Genomic DNA, 18,903 nt, shown 5'->3' with positions numbered 1-18,903 from the left:
GGAACCAGAGGTGTGGACTCGAGTCATGTGACTTGGACTCGAGTCAGACTCGAGTCATGAATTTGATGACTTGCGACTCGACTTGGACTTGCATAACAATGACTTTGTCCCACCTATGAGATGTGGACTCGAGTCATGTGACTTGGACTCGAGTCAGACTCGAGTCATGAATTTGATGACTTGCGACTCGACTTGGACTTGCATAACAATGACTTTGTCCCACCTCTGCCAGGAACCCCTTTAACGTTGAAATATTGAGGCAAGGAAATTTGAATTCACCCACTCTCTTCTCAGATTTTTTTCAAAGAGTAGTAGAAGGTACTCGCGAGCTCAGTCATTATACCCAGTGTGCATGTTACGTTGGTAACTGAAAAAATTCTACTGGGGCACTCACTCTTTCATGATGTCGCAAATGATCCGTTACACAAGTGGGATAGTTGCAATAGATGTAAATAAACACACGCACATTAATATGCTTCATACAACGGCACGCAAGTTTTCACCCTACCTTCCTGAGCAAATGTTTACGCATGTGGCTTTATTGGCGAGAAGTGCGAGTTTGGTCAAAGTCTCAAACACGTAATTGCTCTGCAGAATCATGTCACCCTGAAAAACACAAGCATACAGTCACAGCATGCTCAACGTCAACTTTGACAGTTCACACACTGTACTTTACTTCAGACTCCAAAAAAACGTGTTCGGTATGGACAAAGCTGTCGAGATGCATAACGCCGCACACCGCATGACATCGTATGACCGTCTACAGCACTCCGCATTTAAACTGTGGCTGGCTGCTCAAGGATTTTAATGGGCTTGCTCCACCATCTATTCAGCAGTTGCTTTAGCCGCACACTCCATTGAGATCTCCGAGTTCCACTCATCGTGTCTTACCCAGTGTGACCTGGGGTGACCACCATGGCTTTTGTCAGCACAGTGCCCAGGCTCTGGGATTCCCTGTCCCAATGGAGGCGTTTAAGTCCGGGCTGAAGACCCCCACCAGCTGCATAACAAGGCCTCCTCTCTCTATCTAGTTCTCTACCTGTCTCTTTAGTCTCTATCTCCCTGGTTACTTCTCATTTATTTTCCTCCTTTAAAATAAAAACAGTTTAGTTTATATTCACGGCGCTCTGAGATCCAATTGTTAAGGGCACCTCATGCATCTAAATTAGTATCGTGAGATAACAACTGTAAAAAAAACACGAACCTCTCGAAGTATCGATTACAGGTTCCAAATGTCAGGAACCGGTAACCATTTCCTGTGGAATTGTAGGAATGAATCCACCAATTGGCACGCACTAACATACAAACGGCACGGCGTGCGCGGACTCTGATTGGCTAGCGGCAGCCGTCTCACAAGCACCTACAGCAGCCTCAATAACTCCTTTCTCTTCTCAGTTCAGGTAAGAGGGTAAAGGTGCAGCCCTGAAATAGCTTTCTCATGCCACCGGTGGTGGAAGGGCTTCCACTAGAGGCAGTTCTAAAGAGTACACATTCTATTCTTCCACACGGACCAGACATGTTGGAAGAGGTGGGTGTACCAACACTTTGCCCCCACTTAATGCAACCTGCACAATAGACTAACTGTTAAGTATTCTTGGGTTTTTTCGGTAAAGTGACGTAGGTAAAAAATTTAAACTAAAATTAATAAAAGTAAAATAGAAATCACGACGTTTCGGAGGCAACACAAGCTTCCGTCTTCAGGTGGAACCATCACAGCACGATAGCTGGACTGTTTTCTTGGAATTGCTCTTACTTGATACAGCTATCGTGCTGTGACGGTTCCACCTGAAGACGGAAGCTTGTGTTGCCTCCGAGACGTCGTGATTTTTATTTTACTTTTATTAATTTTAGTTTTCATTTTTTAGCTACGTGACTTTACTGAAAAAACCCAAGAATATGAATCATTGCAGTCACGAAAGCTTCAAATCTAGAATTAACTGTTAAGTATCCATTATACCACTTGTTGGACAGGGGGGGTAGTCGTGGGGGGGGGGGGGGGTGTTAATAAATGCCCCCGTTATTTGAACTGCCGTGACCTCTGGATTGCAAGTCCAGTTTACTAACCATTTCACCACGGCAGCTCCCTCCGTGTGTCCCTTAGTTACATATTACCTTTGTCGCTATGAACATTTGTACGGGTGTGGCAAACCGATGACCGATTCTATCCATTCGGTTAACGGCAACGTAACCAAAACGATGCTATCAAACCCTCGTTTAAACGCAAAGGGTTAATTATGTTACAGCACCCAAACACGTGTTTTTCACCAGCCAATTGGCAGTGAGGAATCACCACCTTGTGTCTTTTGTCCTCCGATGACATGTGCAGGATGAAGAAGCCATCGCTCAGTGAACTGCATGACACATCTTCCATAAAGCAAAGGGAGAAAGGGAAACATAGAACACTCACGGTTCATATTCTTGGGTATTTCGGTAAAGTCACGTAATAATCATCGACGTATTTATCAGTTTAACACGTAGGCTTTCGCAACCAATATTATCCATCATAGAGGTTTTTTGGGTTAGATCGTGTAAATATGAATGTGGCGTTAAACCCGCCACCACCTGACACAGCCAAATAGTGAGGTTTGTCACTTAAACAAAACATGCCAATTCATGCCAAGAAGTATTTATTTTGTGGATTACTATGAAAAATGTAAATGTGCAGCCCTGTAACTAATTTCTAATTCCAATGCTAGCAGAAGGACCTAGCCATAGAAATTGGAAGAAAAGGGTTAGAATTTTTTTTATTAACAATGCACCCAGCAATTATTTAAATGCAAAACTTCATTACTTCACTTGATCACTCTGGAGTGATTTACAATCCTATATTTATCTACTTTAAAATCATTACAGGACATTTGTGTTAAAATCACGATTTATATATTCAACAGGTTTACCCTTCAAGTTGGTGTAAGGTATTGTCTGTTTGATCTTGGATTCTTCCACGATGTACACACAGCCCTGTGTAAGCAACATTTGGCGAATCCTTGGCTTGAATCCTCGCCGGTCGTATTTCATCACAGGACAGGCGTACTGCGTATCGACAACACAAAAATGACCTTTCAACATACAATTTTTACCTTTATAAAGCATTCTATTTTCTTTTTTTCTCCAGAAGTCTGATAAAGCCATCCTCAGAGTCCAATTTGCACCCTGCTTACAGGAGTAAAAAGTAGGCCAGCCCAGTTAGAAAGTCTCAATAATGAGCAAGGACACTTCTCCCCCATGCCCCCAGCATCCACCACCAATCCAAGGGCTTAATGTGAACTTCCCTGAATTCACTGGGTGCCACGGTGGTGAGATGTTAACGCCCTCGCCTGGTGTATAGGAGGTCGTGGGTTCGATCCCGATCCCGACCCCTATGCCTGCTGTACATTTGGAGTTTGTGTGTCTCTCTCCCCATGGTCCTGTTGATTTTTTTTCTCCAGGTCCTCTGGTTATTCCCCTCCACATTTAGAAACATGCATTTAGAATATTTGATTGCTATACATTTCCACGTGATAAGCCACTTCGTTGAGCTTTCATTTGTGGCCAGGTGACTTCTGAAAAAGAGTTATATATCTCGGTACAAAATAAAGAAAAATAGTAATGCCAATGAGTTTTCACCAGTCCTTGATTTCTCACTCGATATTTCCACTGCTAGGCTGGTTTCAAGTAGGGATGATCTGCTTAAGGCACTACATACCTTTATCCTCTCTTGGCCCACTGCTTGCAGGACAACTTTATTGATGGTTGAGTTACCTATAAGATAGGACATGAAGACACAAGTACAGTATATAATTATGATCGGCTTGGGTGCAGGTGCCAGGTGATTACATTGCAGGATCATCGTGAGAGATGGTGACTGCTGGGGCAGGCCTTCATCCAGCTGTGGATTGATCCAAGTAATTAAATCGATACTTAATACTTGCCAATCTCACCATTTTAGGCAGTTGGCTATCAATTATGTTACCCTTTTACCGCACACTGATATCCAACACAAAAATTGCGTCAACATCTTTTTTTTCAAACGTCTTACAAAAGTGGTCTGAGTTTTGAAAAACGGTTTGTGGGTAAAAAAAAAAGCTTAATTATATCGTCAGCCGATCACTTCATTTGGTGGGGTTGACACGTATGTGATAATGGAACTCAGCAAGAACGTTCGAATCTCACACAACGTTCGAATGGGAGCGCATGCAGTTTATGGGACTTGTTTGACCATACTTCACCACACTGGTCGATGCGGGTTTGGTAAATTTGGTTAAAACGAGTCGCAATATGCATATGTATTTTATGATTGATTACACAAAAAATGTAATGATCGACCCTATGACTGTAATTTGTCATGAGATCTACTCTACCAAGGCCTCTGATTTCGATTTAAAGCTTTCGTCACTGCAGGGATTCATATTCTTGGTTCTTTCGATAAAGTCACGTAGAAGGGAAATAATAAAATAATACAAATAAAACAATCAAATTGTCACGACGTTTCGATTGCAAAACAAGCAATCGTCATCAGGTGTGAAAACCACAGCAAATAAAATAAGGCCTCTGATGTTACACGTTCGAAAGTAATTACTTACCGGGAGGGAGGAGGCAACGCTGACATTCAGTGGCGGTGAGCGCCTCTCACTTTTATTTGAATGCGAGGACATGCTTCGGTTTTGAGTAGTATTTAATTTGTATTTTTTTATTAAGCTGCACAATATTTTCAAAGTCGTGTTCGCATTATTCACCGTTTGATTGGTATGGGGAACAGTATAAAGCATATTTGAAATGTGAAACATCACAGATACTTTCTACGTGATTAGTTCATATAACCTTTGCAGCTACTAGTGGTCACTATATTCGGTACGGTCAATCTAATACCTGTGTAATGAGAGCCTATGTCCGGCTCACGTGGTGATCGGCTCTGCCGGTCCTGCTCTACAGCCAATGGGGGGAGAGCCTGGGAGCATGGCCCTGGCGTGATCGAGGGATGTCAGCTAGGGTGATTGGTTCTGCTGGTCTTGGCCTCAGCCAATGGGAAGACAAGTCAGGGGCGTGGTCCCGGGAGTTGATGGGGGAATCTGGAACATTCAGCGCAGGCTATTAAGGATTGGCTGGAGCATACCACGTGACCCAGGCATTAAATAAGGGAAGAGCCGAGGGACACGTGGTCAGACAAGGAACGAAGAGAGAGAGGGGCCACGCACGAGCAGGGCTCCGAGTGCCACGTGGCGGTGCATCTCTTGCGATCTGTCTGCCCACTTCCCATTGCCTGCCAGCAACGGGGAGTGCTTGTGAACTGAGATAAGTAAATAAAAGGACCGATTCCACAAGCCGTCTCCAGAGTATTATTACACCTGTACCGGTTTGGATGTTGTGAAGGCTTACTGAGTCGTGTGTCCACAAATGGTGTGGGAATGCTTTGGGGAAATCCATCCTTCTGGCCCTTGAAGATCTGGCTTGCCACCAGCTTCTGCTCCAACTGTGGTAATTAAAAGCATATTGTAGTTTCAGTTCATGTTTCCGATCGATATATCACAGCAGGTGATTTGCGCTAATGGAAAACGTTATTCTGGGCACATTTGCTTTTCATTACATATATAAAAAAACTCAATTTAAAATATATGTATAAAAAAAACTGAAAGCTGTTCTCGTTAGCCTCTCAATTCTACTTTTGATCAAAGCCCACCTTAAATAATTGCCCAAGGTATCCTTGTAATCAGACTCATGCGACATATATAAGGGTTATTGAATTTTACTTTCCATACCGATTAGTACCAATTTGTGTCAAAGCTCCCCTTATCATAGATAACGCACTAACTGGATTATTGTTGACAGCCCATTACATCCACTTGCTTTTGAGGTACGTGGTGAGCTTTAATGTTACGCTTCGCAGATGAAATGGCAATTGAAAGTATCGAATAGATTTATTTAGAATCTTGATTTGTGCAATCAATCATAAAAGATATATTTTTAGCCAACTGATTTACAACATACTGATAGCATGCACTGACCTATGACCCAATGCACAAGATAATTAGCACAACGATTTGGAAATTATTGATAACAAATATAGTTTTTTTAATGTTGTTTTGAACATCATAGTGAACTCCGGAACAGTTTCAACTTGCTAAGCCTCTTTCAGCAGTGTGTGGCCTGTAAAACAACAGTCGCTGAGTCTCCTGACGTTCTAGACAAAAGGTTTTAATGAACACTGGCGTTCGTTCAGCGAAGCACACCAACACTGTACAAATTGTATCGTGCGATTTTTGTGGTGGATTGTGTATAGTTTAATAATACACAAAGACGAGACTCAATTTTACCACAAATAAAACAGGGCTCTTGCCTCGTAACAGTATGCCACCGAGTAGCATTTATTTAAGAGGTCATGCCCTGCTGATGAAACTCCCAAAGTCCAAAACCGGCCCTCAATTTCTTATTTAAAAAAAACATTGCTCAAGCTGAATACCCATTGGCTGATAGACCAGGAAATGTCCACAAAAAGTAACAAGTTGATGGACAATGCGTGGTCGACTAATGGACCACTCGTCCCAGCTCTCCTCGGATTCGCGAGCATCGTGGCACCTGTCACCTGGCAGCGATGCTCACTGGGGAGCCGCCTGCAGTATCGGAACACCATGTTTCTCATGCACAGCTTCTTGAGCAGATCCGAGGTCTGAAATTGCAAATCCATAAAAGCGAAATATACGTGCATGTATATGTTTAGGCAAAAAAAAATCAACGCGACGTTTTGACACCTGCACCTCGCTTTCGAGTAAACGCAACCGCATGAGGACGAGTTGAAGAGGAGAGCTGACGACCGACTGTGATGTTAATATCACGGCAGATTGCAGTGAATTTAAACATCCGATCGTCATTAAATACCGTTCAGTGAATATGCAATGCATGCAAGTTGCGTGCCTCTTGGCGCAGCTTAATACAATTGACGTATGTAGCTTGCACATGGCGATGCATTTTCAAGATGCCTCTCAAAGCAATGGGATAATGGGAAGTACTTTAGGCATTGGCGGAGACAGGATTTTCAGGTAGGGGGGGCAACAGCTCCAGCAATGAAAAATGATAGAGGAGTTGTTAGTGAGTAAGGACTTGTCCCTTGCTTTTTATTGGATGCGTGTGCGGCGGTGACGCAGCCATCGATCGAGGGTCGAATTCGAACCGCGTTGTGTGATCGGCATCGCGCTCGCTGAAGGTGAATGCCTTCAGGGAAGTCGTGTCCTGTATACGCAACTGCGCACAATTCTGTGAGTCACTTATAACTGCTTTATTATTGCCAATTATGGACTCAGACTATTGTCCTATCATCTCATAGAGTCCCTGGCACGTTTCAATATGCTACACAGTGGCAGTGGGGGTCGCAAAATGCCGATTTATTCCTAATAAATCCCAATGATCCGATCGAAATTAGGGATTTCGATCGGATCATTGGGGGGCCCGCTTGTCCCCCCCCCCCCTCACTGGCTCCGCCAGTGACTGTGGGGAAAGGAGGTTTATGCATTTATTTATCCCCCTTGAAAAAAACTGAAAGTAACGGAGCAGAGGAGGGGTTTTGTGCCGAGACTCTAAAAAGGGGCAGAGCGAGTCAATAGCACGGACTTGGGGGAGGAAGTTCCTGGCCATGGAGGGTAGCAGTGGAGAAACGGCGACCTCCCACCAGGTGAATGTTGCAGCTGGGTTGCAGGGTGCGGTCGCAATTCGCCGATCAACAAAGATCGATCTTCAAATGCATTTACAACAATCATGACAAGGTGCCGTGGAACCATTCACACGGATGTGTTCGTTTTCTTGGACCCCCCTTTGTGCTATTGCCGAAGTCTTGCGAAAACTAAAAGCTCAAGGTTTTTTAAATCTCAGGTGCAGTGTTCTGTGGCTTGGCCAGCGAACTGCGCCGGTTGCCCAGAGGGCATTCGACTTCACGGCGCACGGCTGCTTTGCTAATGACACTTAAGCACCGACTCTACAACGGCTCATGCCTTAACCGTGATCATTTCCTCCCCACGGTGTAATATACGCTCGAGGCTAGAGGGCTGAGGTAGTGCCTCAATGCTGCAGCGAATACGGCATTCACGGTGCAGGTGAGAATGAAGTGAATCGTTTGTACCTCTTTGAGGGCCGTGGGGTGTTCAGGCCAGGACTTGTCCAGAACGGACTTGGGCAGGTTCTTTTTGAGATACATGAGGTACATGACGCGCACACCCACAAAGTATTCCTCGTTTTGTTCCGATCGAGGCTTGTGGCGATTTCTAAAACCCTGAACAAAGCTGCAGAGAGATGCACGTACGCTCATGAATAAGGTGCTCCTGAAGATAAGAGGTGCAGCCACTCATGTCGACCGTGAGCAGAAATAACGCTCAGGTTACTGGGTGACAAACCATATAAAACAAACACCTGGGAAGCACATTTGTCTGACGTCGGCATGGAACATATATTCTTTTTTCAAGCAGCGATTATTATTGCAGGTGTCAACGCATCTATTCATCGAGCAACATCGGTTCAGAAGCGAACTTCATACACGTCACGCTCGTGACCATTATAATTCACCAATGTAATAAAAAAAGAATTGCGACAAAATCCACGGCATCTGCAGTGTGAGTGATGCATCGTTACAACTCTAACCAATCGTAACACTTATTTTTAAAAAATATGTATATATATAAAATGCCATATGGTAACAATAACGACGATAAATTATTACGGTAACGATTATTGAAGACAATAAGAAACATCACCGTCATGTAATTAATGCAATGATATACACATGCGATACCATAACGGATAGTAGAGCATGCCATGGTGATAATGTTATGAATGCAGAGATCACACAGACAGCGAGGAGTGCCACAAATCGTGAAGATTATATGCACGGCACCGTAACGATATTAAGAAGTGTGTGTGTCATGGGAAAAAGGTGTCAACTGCGGTTCGGGTTCGAGTGTGAGACGTACAGCAGTGCAATGCGACGCGTCTGTATGCACATACTTCCTAATCACCTCTGCAGCCCATTTGCGCTTCGCTATCATCTTTCTCACCATGTGTCCTTTCCAGCGAGCCGCCAGCTTGACAGCTGTGAACAGATGCGAGCGTTTGTGTGGGTGTATATTTTGAAATTAAATGCGTTCCTTTGTTGTAATAAGCAGCGTTGCTGCGCCGATCCAATTCATTAACGGCGCACGAGGAGCGATTACAGAGTCTGCGACTTTTCATTTCGTAAGTCACACAAAGGAAAGCTTGAAAATGAAAAATTGTAATTCTAGATTTGAAGTTTTCGTGACTACAATAATCCATACTCTTTTGGTTTTATTCGGTAAAGTCACGTAGGTAAAAAATGAAATAAAAATGAAAACAACTAAATTAAATCACGACGTTTCGGGCGCAACACAAGCGTCCGTCATCAGGTGGGGACAAACACAGCGAAGACAGTTGTACGCGACTGCTAGATGTGCAACTAATGTAGAGTGAGTTCTCTAAAAAACTGTATGCTTTCATGTTATGTGATCTCAACGTAGCCGTTCCATTTTTGTACGATAAATTTGTTTCTATTAAAACAAAATCGGCTTTGGTTTGTGAGAGCCAGCCTGACTGCATCAATTACATCATGGGACCTCGTTTGCCAGTACCAAAATATGAGAATAGGTTTTCCCCTTTTTTCTGGCAACAAAACTGGTGTTGAGATGTTAAAACACCAAACTGAAACCTTTTACAAGGAATCATGTCTGCATTAACCACAATACTTGTCAGAATACAAAAAAAACATACTCTGATAATATATGCATTGTCTTTTAAACTGATTGGCCTTTTGGCGTCCTCTGGTCTAACACCGTTTTGAGACTAGGCTCAAAAGAAAGCTGTCTCTGGTGTGGACCAATCCGTTTCAAGGACAATGCATATATTATCAGAGTACGTTTTTTGTTTGCATTCTGACCACAAGTATTGTGGTTAATGCAGACATGATTCCTTGTAAAAGGTTTCAGTTTGGTGTTTTAAAATTGTAACACCTGTTTTGTTGCCAGATAAAAGGGGGAAAACCTCTTCTTGCATCAATTCCCACCGAGTTGAGTGTCTCGTCAGGATTCTACAAAGGCTAGGCACGTGCAGACATTTGAAATTCATTTTGAAAGCCATTCACTTTTTTCCCAGGATGTTTTTTTTTGACGGTACAGCAGCCGAAGTGCGCGATTGTGAGACTCGTCAACGAGTGTCGTTCAGAGCAACTTGAGAACAACTTCGAGAAAACCCGCATCACGGCAAAGCAAAACAAAAAAACACGCCACTCCCAACAACAGGAGCGCTTCATCTTCTTGGTTCTTTCGGTAAAGTCACGTAGAAGGGAAATAATACAATAATAAAAATAAATCATAATAAAATAATGAAATAACATAGTATAATAATAAAATTATATAATAAAATACTATATTAAAATAATATAATATTTTAATAAAATATTATGATATAATATAATAATAGAATAGAATAATAAAATAATAATACAATAATCTAATACTTTTATTCTTTTATTATGTCCCTTCTACGTGACTTTACCGAAAGAACCAAGAAGATGAATCTCTGCAGTCACGAAAGCTTTAAATCGAAATTTAACAGCAGCGCTGTTACAACCTGCGCCTCTTGTTTTCTTGAACTCCACTCGTTGGCAGTGGCCCTTGTAGCGTGCCTGAATCTTGGCCGCTGAAAAGGCAAAACAGCGACACGGCTACGCAGGCAAGATGCGGCAGTGCAACACGCGCATCATCTCCACGCCGACCACTCGAGTGCAGTTGCGATCATATGCCTGAGACAGGTGTGCTCAAGAGGGAATGTTTTTATTAGACTGTATCATAAGAAGGACATAAGCACAACCTCTTGGAAGCAAGGCCGCGTGTTGCTTATATACGCAGTAGTGTGCTTGTATCAGAAGTAGCCCTTTGCCTCCCCTTATATGACAACGGTGCTTATATAAGGTGTGCTTATATCCAGCTTATACTGTAAAAATAATGTCATTTATTTACCCATGATGCCCATAGAACGACCTCTTTTTTCTCAGGATGGTCCTGCATGGCAATGTTTGGCCAATGCCGTTAACGAGCGTTTAGGCACATGGAGAAAACCCACCACTCAAACGAGAAGGAAGGACTCAAAGCTCCACACAGAGAGATTCATGAATTCATTGGCATATCCCAGCCACCTTACTGCCCGAACCTGCGATGCCTGTTATTGCCAGGCACTCTCCCATCTGATGCCGATCCAGGCTCAAACTGCTTAGCTTTTTATAGAGTTGATTAAATCCACTCCGTTCAGGATGATTTGGTTATTTTTACAGAAGCATAACTGGTTGTCAATCGAGCTACATAGACATGGCCAGAGATTGGTGTTGGTGTTAGAATAATTTCTAGTCTCCACTTGCTCTGCGATCCCAGTATTATAACCTCTGGTTTCCCCGATTACTCAAATTACAACGGGGATAACGCAAGTTCGCATTCAGCTCCATTTTACATTCATTTCAGCCGTTGATAAACAAAATTGCAAGTGTGCCACAACGTGGCAAGTCTTGGTGAGTGCGTTGTGGAACTCGGCTCGTCTGAAAAATCACGGGTAAATATGGGCAGGCCACATCGTGAGAATAACCGAGCGCCACAGACAAATGTAACTTTGCAACAGAGACCGAAAGCCGGCAACGATAAGCGGAGGGAGACGGTGTAAGAAGTGGCGAAACGACACCTCATCGTTCAGACGCCACGACTTGACAACACGAGCAAGAAAAGGAAATAAATGGAATAAAATGGTGGGAGGCCTGTGTTCCAGAGGTCGCAACCGGGTACCCGATACCCGTACCCTACCCGATACCCGGCTACCCGTACCCGGCCAGGTACGGGTACCCGTTTGCGACCCTGGTGCGGCCGGGTACGGGTACGGGTAGGCCGTGAGTCACTGGTGAGTAACCGTTTGTCACTCATTTCGGGTAGGGTACGGGTACGGGTAGGGAACGGGTACCCGTTTGCGACCCTGGTCCGGCCGGGTACGGGTAAGGAATCAAAACCCGCTTGCGACCTCTGCTGTGTTCCAAGCAGCAAGCGCAAGGCCAGTAAGCATGCGACGACGTTGAGCTCAACGTTGGTGTGTGGTTCTAACCATTGGCCCAACGTTCCATATATACAAGGAGTCGTGGTCGGAATTTGTGGGGGGGGGGGCAGAGGCGTAGCTAGGATATTTTGCGCCCGGGGACGAACTATAAAATTGGCGCCCCCCCCCCCCCCCCCGTTTAATCACATTTTCCTATTACATTGAATAAGGAATAACAATTTAAATTTTAATTCAACGCATTTAAAGAAGCAAATTTATAGAAATTATATTACATGGCTCACTCAGTCACTGTCGTAGACTAGTTGACATAGTCTACAAAAGATAAATTTTTCTTGATTTCACTGTCGCAAACTGGTCAATCACGTAATCAAAATCTGTTTTTTCCAATGTTTATCTTTCAACGCTAAGAAGAGCAAGATCGCTGAGACGATCTTGTCCCATTGAAGCACGCAAATACGACAAAATAAGTTTCAATTTGCTGAACGACCGCTCACAGCTTGAAATTGAAACTGCTATTGTTAATCAAATTTGCAGTGAATTTCGGAAATATGTCGTCTCCATAAAACACAATAAAACCAAGAAGATCCAAAGGAGTTTCTGGTAGAACTTCATTCCGGTTACTGAGCAGCATTTTGCAATCTCCAATTTCTGTGAAAAGTTCGTGGCCATTGATGTCGGTGTCATAGAAATTTCCAAAATTTGTGCAATTTTGACGAATTGCATCGACATCTGTGTCGGATAGAAGAGTTTTGACGTCCAGCAGAAATGAAAATTTTGTGTTCAGGTCTTTTAGTCGTAAAAACCGTGTTGACATCTCCTGTTGAAGTCGATCAAATACGCTCTTCATAACGCGCACAATTTATTCTGCTGCTGAAAGTCCTGCATCTCTTGCCAGTTCCCCTGGCATCTTCCGACGTCGCCTAATTCTTCTGTCCACATCGATCCCCCAGGCTGTGCATCTTGTTTTGGCGTTTACTACAGCAACTTGGCTCAAATCATCACGAAGCTTGACAAATTCATGCTCCAAAGATTCAAGATCAGTTGCTGCTTCCTTCAAATTCATAGTAGGATCCTGTAAGCGTTTCTGAACACGATCAATTTTTCCAAGAATGACATTCCAGAAATGTAATAAAACTATGAAGTTAAAATTTAATACGCATGCCTATAACTGTTCTGCATCACTATGAGACCTCCTCTACCAGTGGCAAAATATAGTAATAGGTTTTTATCCTTTCCACTGGTACAACAAACTGACACCTTTATACAAGGCATCATGTTTGCAATAACCACAACACAAGAAGTCAAAATGCAAACAAAAAGAACAATCAACTTCAAGGACAGTGCATATCATTATCATGATCAGAGTTGTTTATATTTGTTTGCATTTTGACTGCTTGTGTTGTGGTTATTGCAAACATGATGCCTTGTATAAAGGTGTCAGTTTTTTATACCAGTTGAAAGGGTAAAAACCTATTACTATATTTTGCCACTGGTAAAGGAGGTCTCATAGTGTAAATGCCTACCCCGAGCTCTCAATACTCTGATAGTGCGCTGTCTTTGAGTTGTACGCCTTTTGGCGTCATCTGGTCCAACACCAATGGAGACTAGGCTCTAAGGAAAGCTGTCTCGGGTGTGGACCAATCAACTTCAAGGACAGTGCATATCATTATCATCATCAGAGTTGTATCTTTTTATTTGCATTTTGACTGCTTGTGTTGTGGTTATTGCAAACATGATGCCTTGTATAAAGGTGTCAGTTTTTGTACCAGTTGAAAGGGTAAAAACCTATTACTATGTTCTGCATCACTTCTGGTTTCAGGCGTCATAGTTACGTCCTCCGATAATTTGTCTAGCAGCCCTACTAGTTCATCCAGTCCTTCATAAATAGCTTTAACAGCTTCTGATTGTGCACTCCAGCGTGTTTCAGGCCGTCGTAGTTTCTGCCACCAAAAAACAGGCCAGTGACTAAGGCTGAAAGACTGCGCCTGTCTGTTGTTTGGGACGTTCTTCCATGTAAGTTCTTAATAGGCGCGCGTACCAAAATGTAATTACATGACATGTAGGCTGTGTGTGGCGGGATATTTCAACTTTTAGGTTGAGGTGTAGATTTGTGCAGTAGTTTCAGGCTGCCGCGCCCGCCGCAATAAGTTATAATGTGACGTTGTAAGCCTCATTTTGGCGCCCCCTTTACATTGGCGCCCGGGGACATATGTACCCCCCTGCCCCCCCCTAGCTACGCCTCTGGGGGGGGGCGGCAGTGGGGGGGGGGCAATGCCCCTTTCAAACTGGACACCTTTATGAATTTTTTTTCAGTAGTTTACAATTAAGATTTTTTAAAATATATATTAATCATATGCACCCGCGATTCCTAATGTGAGGGGCAAAGCGAACCCCTGCCCCCACCCCCCGTAATATAGAAGTCAAACTCCGCCTATGCAAGGAGTCTGATTTTGCACAGGCAGGGCATACAACGTGACCCTAAACACTGTGATATAGGGGAAGAAGTAACTCGGGAATAGCCAATGTTGTGACATTTCAGAAATAGGACCCCCCCTCTTTCCACGTAATATTTTGCTGAAAGAAACACCCATGGCGATACACAGGTTCACAACTATCAGACATGCATCGGATTGTTACGGAGGTGTACGTTGGGGGCTAATCCGTAAACGCCATGTACTTTTCTAGCGGCCAAAGGTCCAACTGTATGCCAGAAATGTCAAATAAGGTAGAAATATACCACACAAAACAACAAACACGTTGTCGGCAATCGAACACACACCTCCAGGCACTGTCACTACTGCTTGAAGGCTCAACAAGAGAGTGATGGTATTTAAATCTCATTAGAACTAAGCCACTGCCTGAATTAATTAAGGCCTTTAATCAACACACGGTGTTTGAGTCTCATTTACATAACCGGTCCTCATTATTTCGTCTCTTACAATGCGGGAATAACATTAAAGAAAGTTTTTTTTGTCCATTCAGTGTAGAATTATGTTACGTGTGTGTAAGCAATGCCACGTGTGTTAATAAGAAATGCCATGACTAATTGATCACGTGTGGCTGTAGAGCAGGGGTGGGGAACCTTTTTTCTGCCAAGGGCCATTTGGATATTTATAACATCATTCGCGGGCCATACAAAATTATAAACTTAAAAATTAGCCTGTTAAATTTGGTCAAACATTTGAATTAACTCACCCCTAATGCGATGGCTGGAACTGCTTCTCTTTGGTGAGACGTGTGATGTTAGCTGGTATTGATGATGTTGCTACTCGCAACTGCTTTTCCATGTTTGCTCCTAGATTTATTGAATTTCGAGTCCCGCCTGCGGTTGCCTTGGCAGGGCCACACCAAATGATTTCGCGGGCCTTACACGGCCCGCGGGCCGGACGTTCCCCACCCCTGCTGTAGATGATAGGAAAATAGCATTTCATATAAAAAGTAGGAATCGATTAAACCACCTCCCAGTGGATTGAGAAATTGTCATGAGGTGGGGCCATTCATTGTTTTTACGTTAACTTCAATGTAACATTCACATGTGATTTAAAAAAAAAGCATTCATAGTCGTGAAATGAATGGATTAAATATAATATGCATCGTGAAAACATAGGTTTTATACAGAGGTATCATCCATTATTAAATAACTATGATTAGACAGCATTTTGAGCTATGTCTATAAAACACCCACACTCACACAGAGTGGTGGAGATGAATAGTTTATCCTCATGTATGCCATGGCATTGGCGAAAACGGCATCTCAAGATTTGACAAATTCAACCAACATCTGTTTAGAATTGCTTTTTGTGTTTAATGTTTAGTTTATTGTCCTTCCCCTACACCTCCGATTAGCACGGTTGGCTTCGCATGGCGCGAAAGAAGTTCAACACGCATCCATATCCAGTGTTGTAGTGTGCCGTTGATGATCACTCAATATCCACACGTGGAGTTATGAATGCTGTAGAATCATGGCCACCCTGAACGTGTGATAGTGCAGTGGCTGGATTCGAGTGAATTCGATGTTACCTAAAATCTGTTTCTTTTTTTCAAATGCCTCCTCTGTAGCAAAAACAATCTTGGCGTGACGGATGAAGATTTTAGTCCTGCAACAGAAATTAAAAAAAAAAGTTAACCTGCGTTGAGAAGTTAAATTCCCCGCAGATCCTGAAGAAGCTCCCGCTACGCGGAGCGACGTCACGCCGAACAACAGAGCACAACCCTGAAACTTTTACGAGATTTTAATGATAATGCATTTAACGTAGGTCAGCACTCGTATAGATTACTTCAAATGAGCCCTACATTTAGATATAAAGTCTCTTTAACACGGCAGACCTCCAGTCGTGGGGATTGCACGGACCTAGAAGAGACATTTTCTGCAAGACCAAAAAAATACCACAATGGCATGCGATATTGCGGCTCTAAATCATGTGCTCATAAGGAAAGAAATTTCAACCAAATTTGTGAGTGGGAACAAGACACAAATCTGCATCTAATCGTACAAATATGTAAATTGCACTGCTTTTCTATCTACGCTCGAATCGACCACGTTGTCTCCAATGGGATGCTTGACTTATCAACATCATCGCAAAAAGGACGTGCGCACATCCAATGCAACTCAACCACAGGGTGGATCACACATTATCGCGTGTGCTACAAACATCTTGGCCCCGAGTCTCGCGCTCTATGTATATGCCACGTGGCTTGCCTGGCTGGCAGGACGTTTGGTTGAGTTAAAGGGGACCGTCACAGCCAGATTTGCTTTATCAAGTGAGGCAGGGATTCCAAGATGCAAGTTCTTAAATACAAGTTAAGAGGGAGGAGGGGGGGGCTTATCAGAATGTGGTAGCCAATGAATGGAACGTATCGGGAGGGGGGGCGGGGCTAAAAGAGAGCACGGGGTGCACGTGTACGTGGACATGGAGACTTGTGTTGCCTCCGAAACGTCGTGATTTTATTATTTTATTAATTTTAATTTCATTTTTTACCTACGTGACTTTACCGAAAAAACTATCTAATCCATGCAGTCACGAAAGCTTCAAATCTAGAATGAGTTAAAGGGGTTTCCGTTTTTATCCAGGAGGTGGCAGCACAATGCCTGCAGAGATCGCTGCAGAGGATTATTGAAGATTGAGCAAGCGGACAATACGTGCACCTTCTTAGAAAGAATCCAAATAATAATATCAGCATGTTGGAAATCCACTGCTGGATGAAAGCGTCCCCATGCTGTGCGCTGGTTATTGACGGGTCAGTGAAGGCGAGTGGCCAAGCAATGGTTTAGATGTCACTTGCCACTGATGCTAGCCGTGGGTCTGGAATGGAATTCAGGCTGCCAGCCTCGTCGTGCAGTACATGAACGGCGGCGCCACTCCTTACTAAGGTGTCGGTGCTAAATGTTCACGTAACGTCACCACAACACGAGCTTTTTCATTTGCCCAATATTGTGCAGAGCAGCTTCAACAACAAACAAAAAGGTAGTCTGTGATTGTCTGTAATGCGCGAGCATGCGGCGATGTTGTACGCAACTGGAAAAAAAATCTGACATTAATCCACTTGAGTTTGACGATGACAAGTTTCCAAAAACTACCTTCCCATTTTGTAGTCTTCTGGTTTGTATCCAATGTACTTCACGAGCTTGGCTACCCCCTCTGCCGGCAAGCCTCTCCAGTGGGGCCACGTCTCCGGACAGAGCGACTTGTACCTGGGAGATCGAAAGAGACCTGGATAGCAAAATGTACCCTGCTGTATATCCGAACCCCATGTCGCCATCTGGGATTGCCATGACAGTGCATTCTTATACAGGGTGCTTACAATGTTTTTGACACTTATATGGGACTGTCGTTTGTAATGGAAACATAACGGATAATACACTGTAACATGATAACACATCTTCTTGGTTCTTTCGGTAAATTCACGTAGAATGGAAATAATAAAATAATAAAAATTAAACATAACAAAATAATTCTCACGACGTTTCGGCCACAATGCAAGCAGCCGTCCTCAGGTGGAGAGCAGGTCTGTCGAGTAGGCAGTCTGAATGACACACTCCAGGCTTGGAGCGACTATTTAAGCTGGGATGGAGGGCAGACCTGCTCTCCACCTGAAGACGGCTGCTTGCGTTGTGGAAGAAACGTCGTGAGAATGATTTTATTATGTTTTATTTTTATTATTTTATTATTTCCATTCTACGTGACTTTACCGAAAGAACCAAGAAGATGAATCCCTGCAGTCACGAAAGCTTTAAATCGAAATGATAACAAATGTATGTTAATAGCTTCAAAAAGTCAAAGGGTCTCCACTTGTTCGTCATCGTTGTCAACACGTGCCTGGAATCTTTTCCAAGTGGTCTCCAGAGCCCGGAGGCACATTTTTTTGTGGTATTGTTGCAAATTCTCAGAAGTGTTAACATTTTTTTTGACGCACCCTGTATAACAGAAACACAATATAATAAACCCATATAAATAACATGGATCCTCAACACTACTGACCTCTGAGGATCTCACAAAGCTAAGCAGATATTTTGGGCCTGGCAAAAACTTGGAAGGGAGCCCAGCAAGGGGCATGCCAGGTGTTGTGGACATGGGGCTGCGTGGTGGAGATTATTGAATCGACACGCGTTTAGCTTTTGAGTGCCACGTCCCTGTATGCGTGAATTTTCTTCAGGTACTCCAGTTTACTCCCCCATTCCAAAACATCCCAATCCAGGACGTTCCTGAAAAGCAGTTTTGAGAGTGAGTGACGCTTTTCCAGTGAAAAATAGTTGGCATTGTTACGTTATTGTAATAAATAATCAGTACAAAGATGAATACATTAGACTGAAGACGAAGGGGATTCCATGTCAAACAAGTATGG

The 18,903-nt window shown here is 43.3% G+C and overlaps 1 protein-coding gene across 1 annotated transcript in view; it reads right to left on the bottom strand.

The window, feature by feature from the left end:
• The window catches only part of LOC144932952 (unconventional myosin-Ic-like), a 74,617-nt gene that overhangs the window by 1,234 nt on the left and 54,480 nt on the right, over positions 1–18,903 (bottom strand). Inside the window, exons 20-30 of the mRNA XM_078857351.1 lie at positions 17,639–17,752; positions 16,081–16,157; positions 10,600–10,668; positions 8,965–9,049; positions 8,087–8,246; positions 6,560–6,643; positions 5,356–5,449; positions 3,686–3,741; positions 2,898–3,033; positions 2,294–2,364; positions 529–606 (exon numbers count right to left, since the gene is read on the bottom strand). Coding sequence (XP_078713477.1) covers positions 529–606; positions 2,294–2,364; positions 2,898–3,033; positions 3,686–3,741; positions 5,356–5,449; positions 6,560–6,643; positions 8,087–8,246; positions 8,965–9,049; positions 10,600–10,668; positions 16,081–16,157; positions 17,639–17,752 — 1,024 coding nt within the window. The remainder of the gene's footprint in view (positions 1–528; positions 607–2,293; positions 2,365–2,897; positions 3,034–3,685; positions 3,742–5,355; positions 5,450–6,559; positions 6,644–8,086; positions 8,247–8,964; positions 9,050–10,599; positions 10,669–16,080; positions 16,158–17,638; positions 17,753–18,903) is intronic.

The sequence above is a fragment of the Lampetra fluviatilis genome, chromosome 6 (genome assembly GCF_964198595.1).
Source record: "Lampetra fluviatilis chromosome 6, kcLamFluv1.1, whole genome shotgun sequence".
Taxonomy (NCBI): domain Eukaryota; kingdom Metazoa; phylum Chordata; class Hyperoartia; order Petromyzontiformes; family Petromyzontidae; genus Lampetra; species Lampetra fluviatilis.
This window is presented reverse-complemented; position numbering and strand designations above follow the sequence as displayed.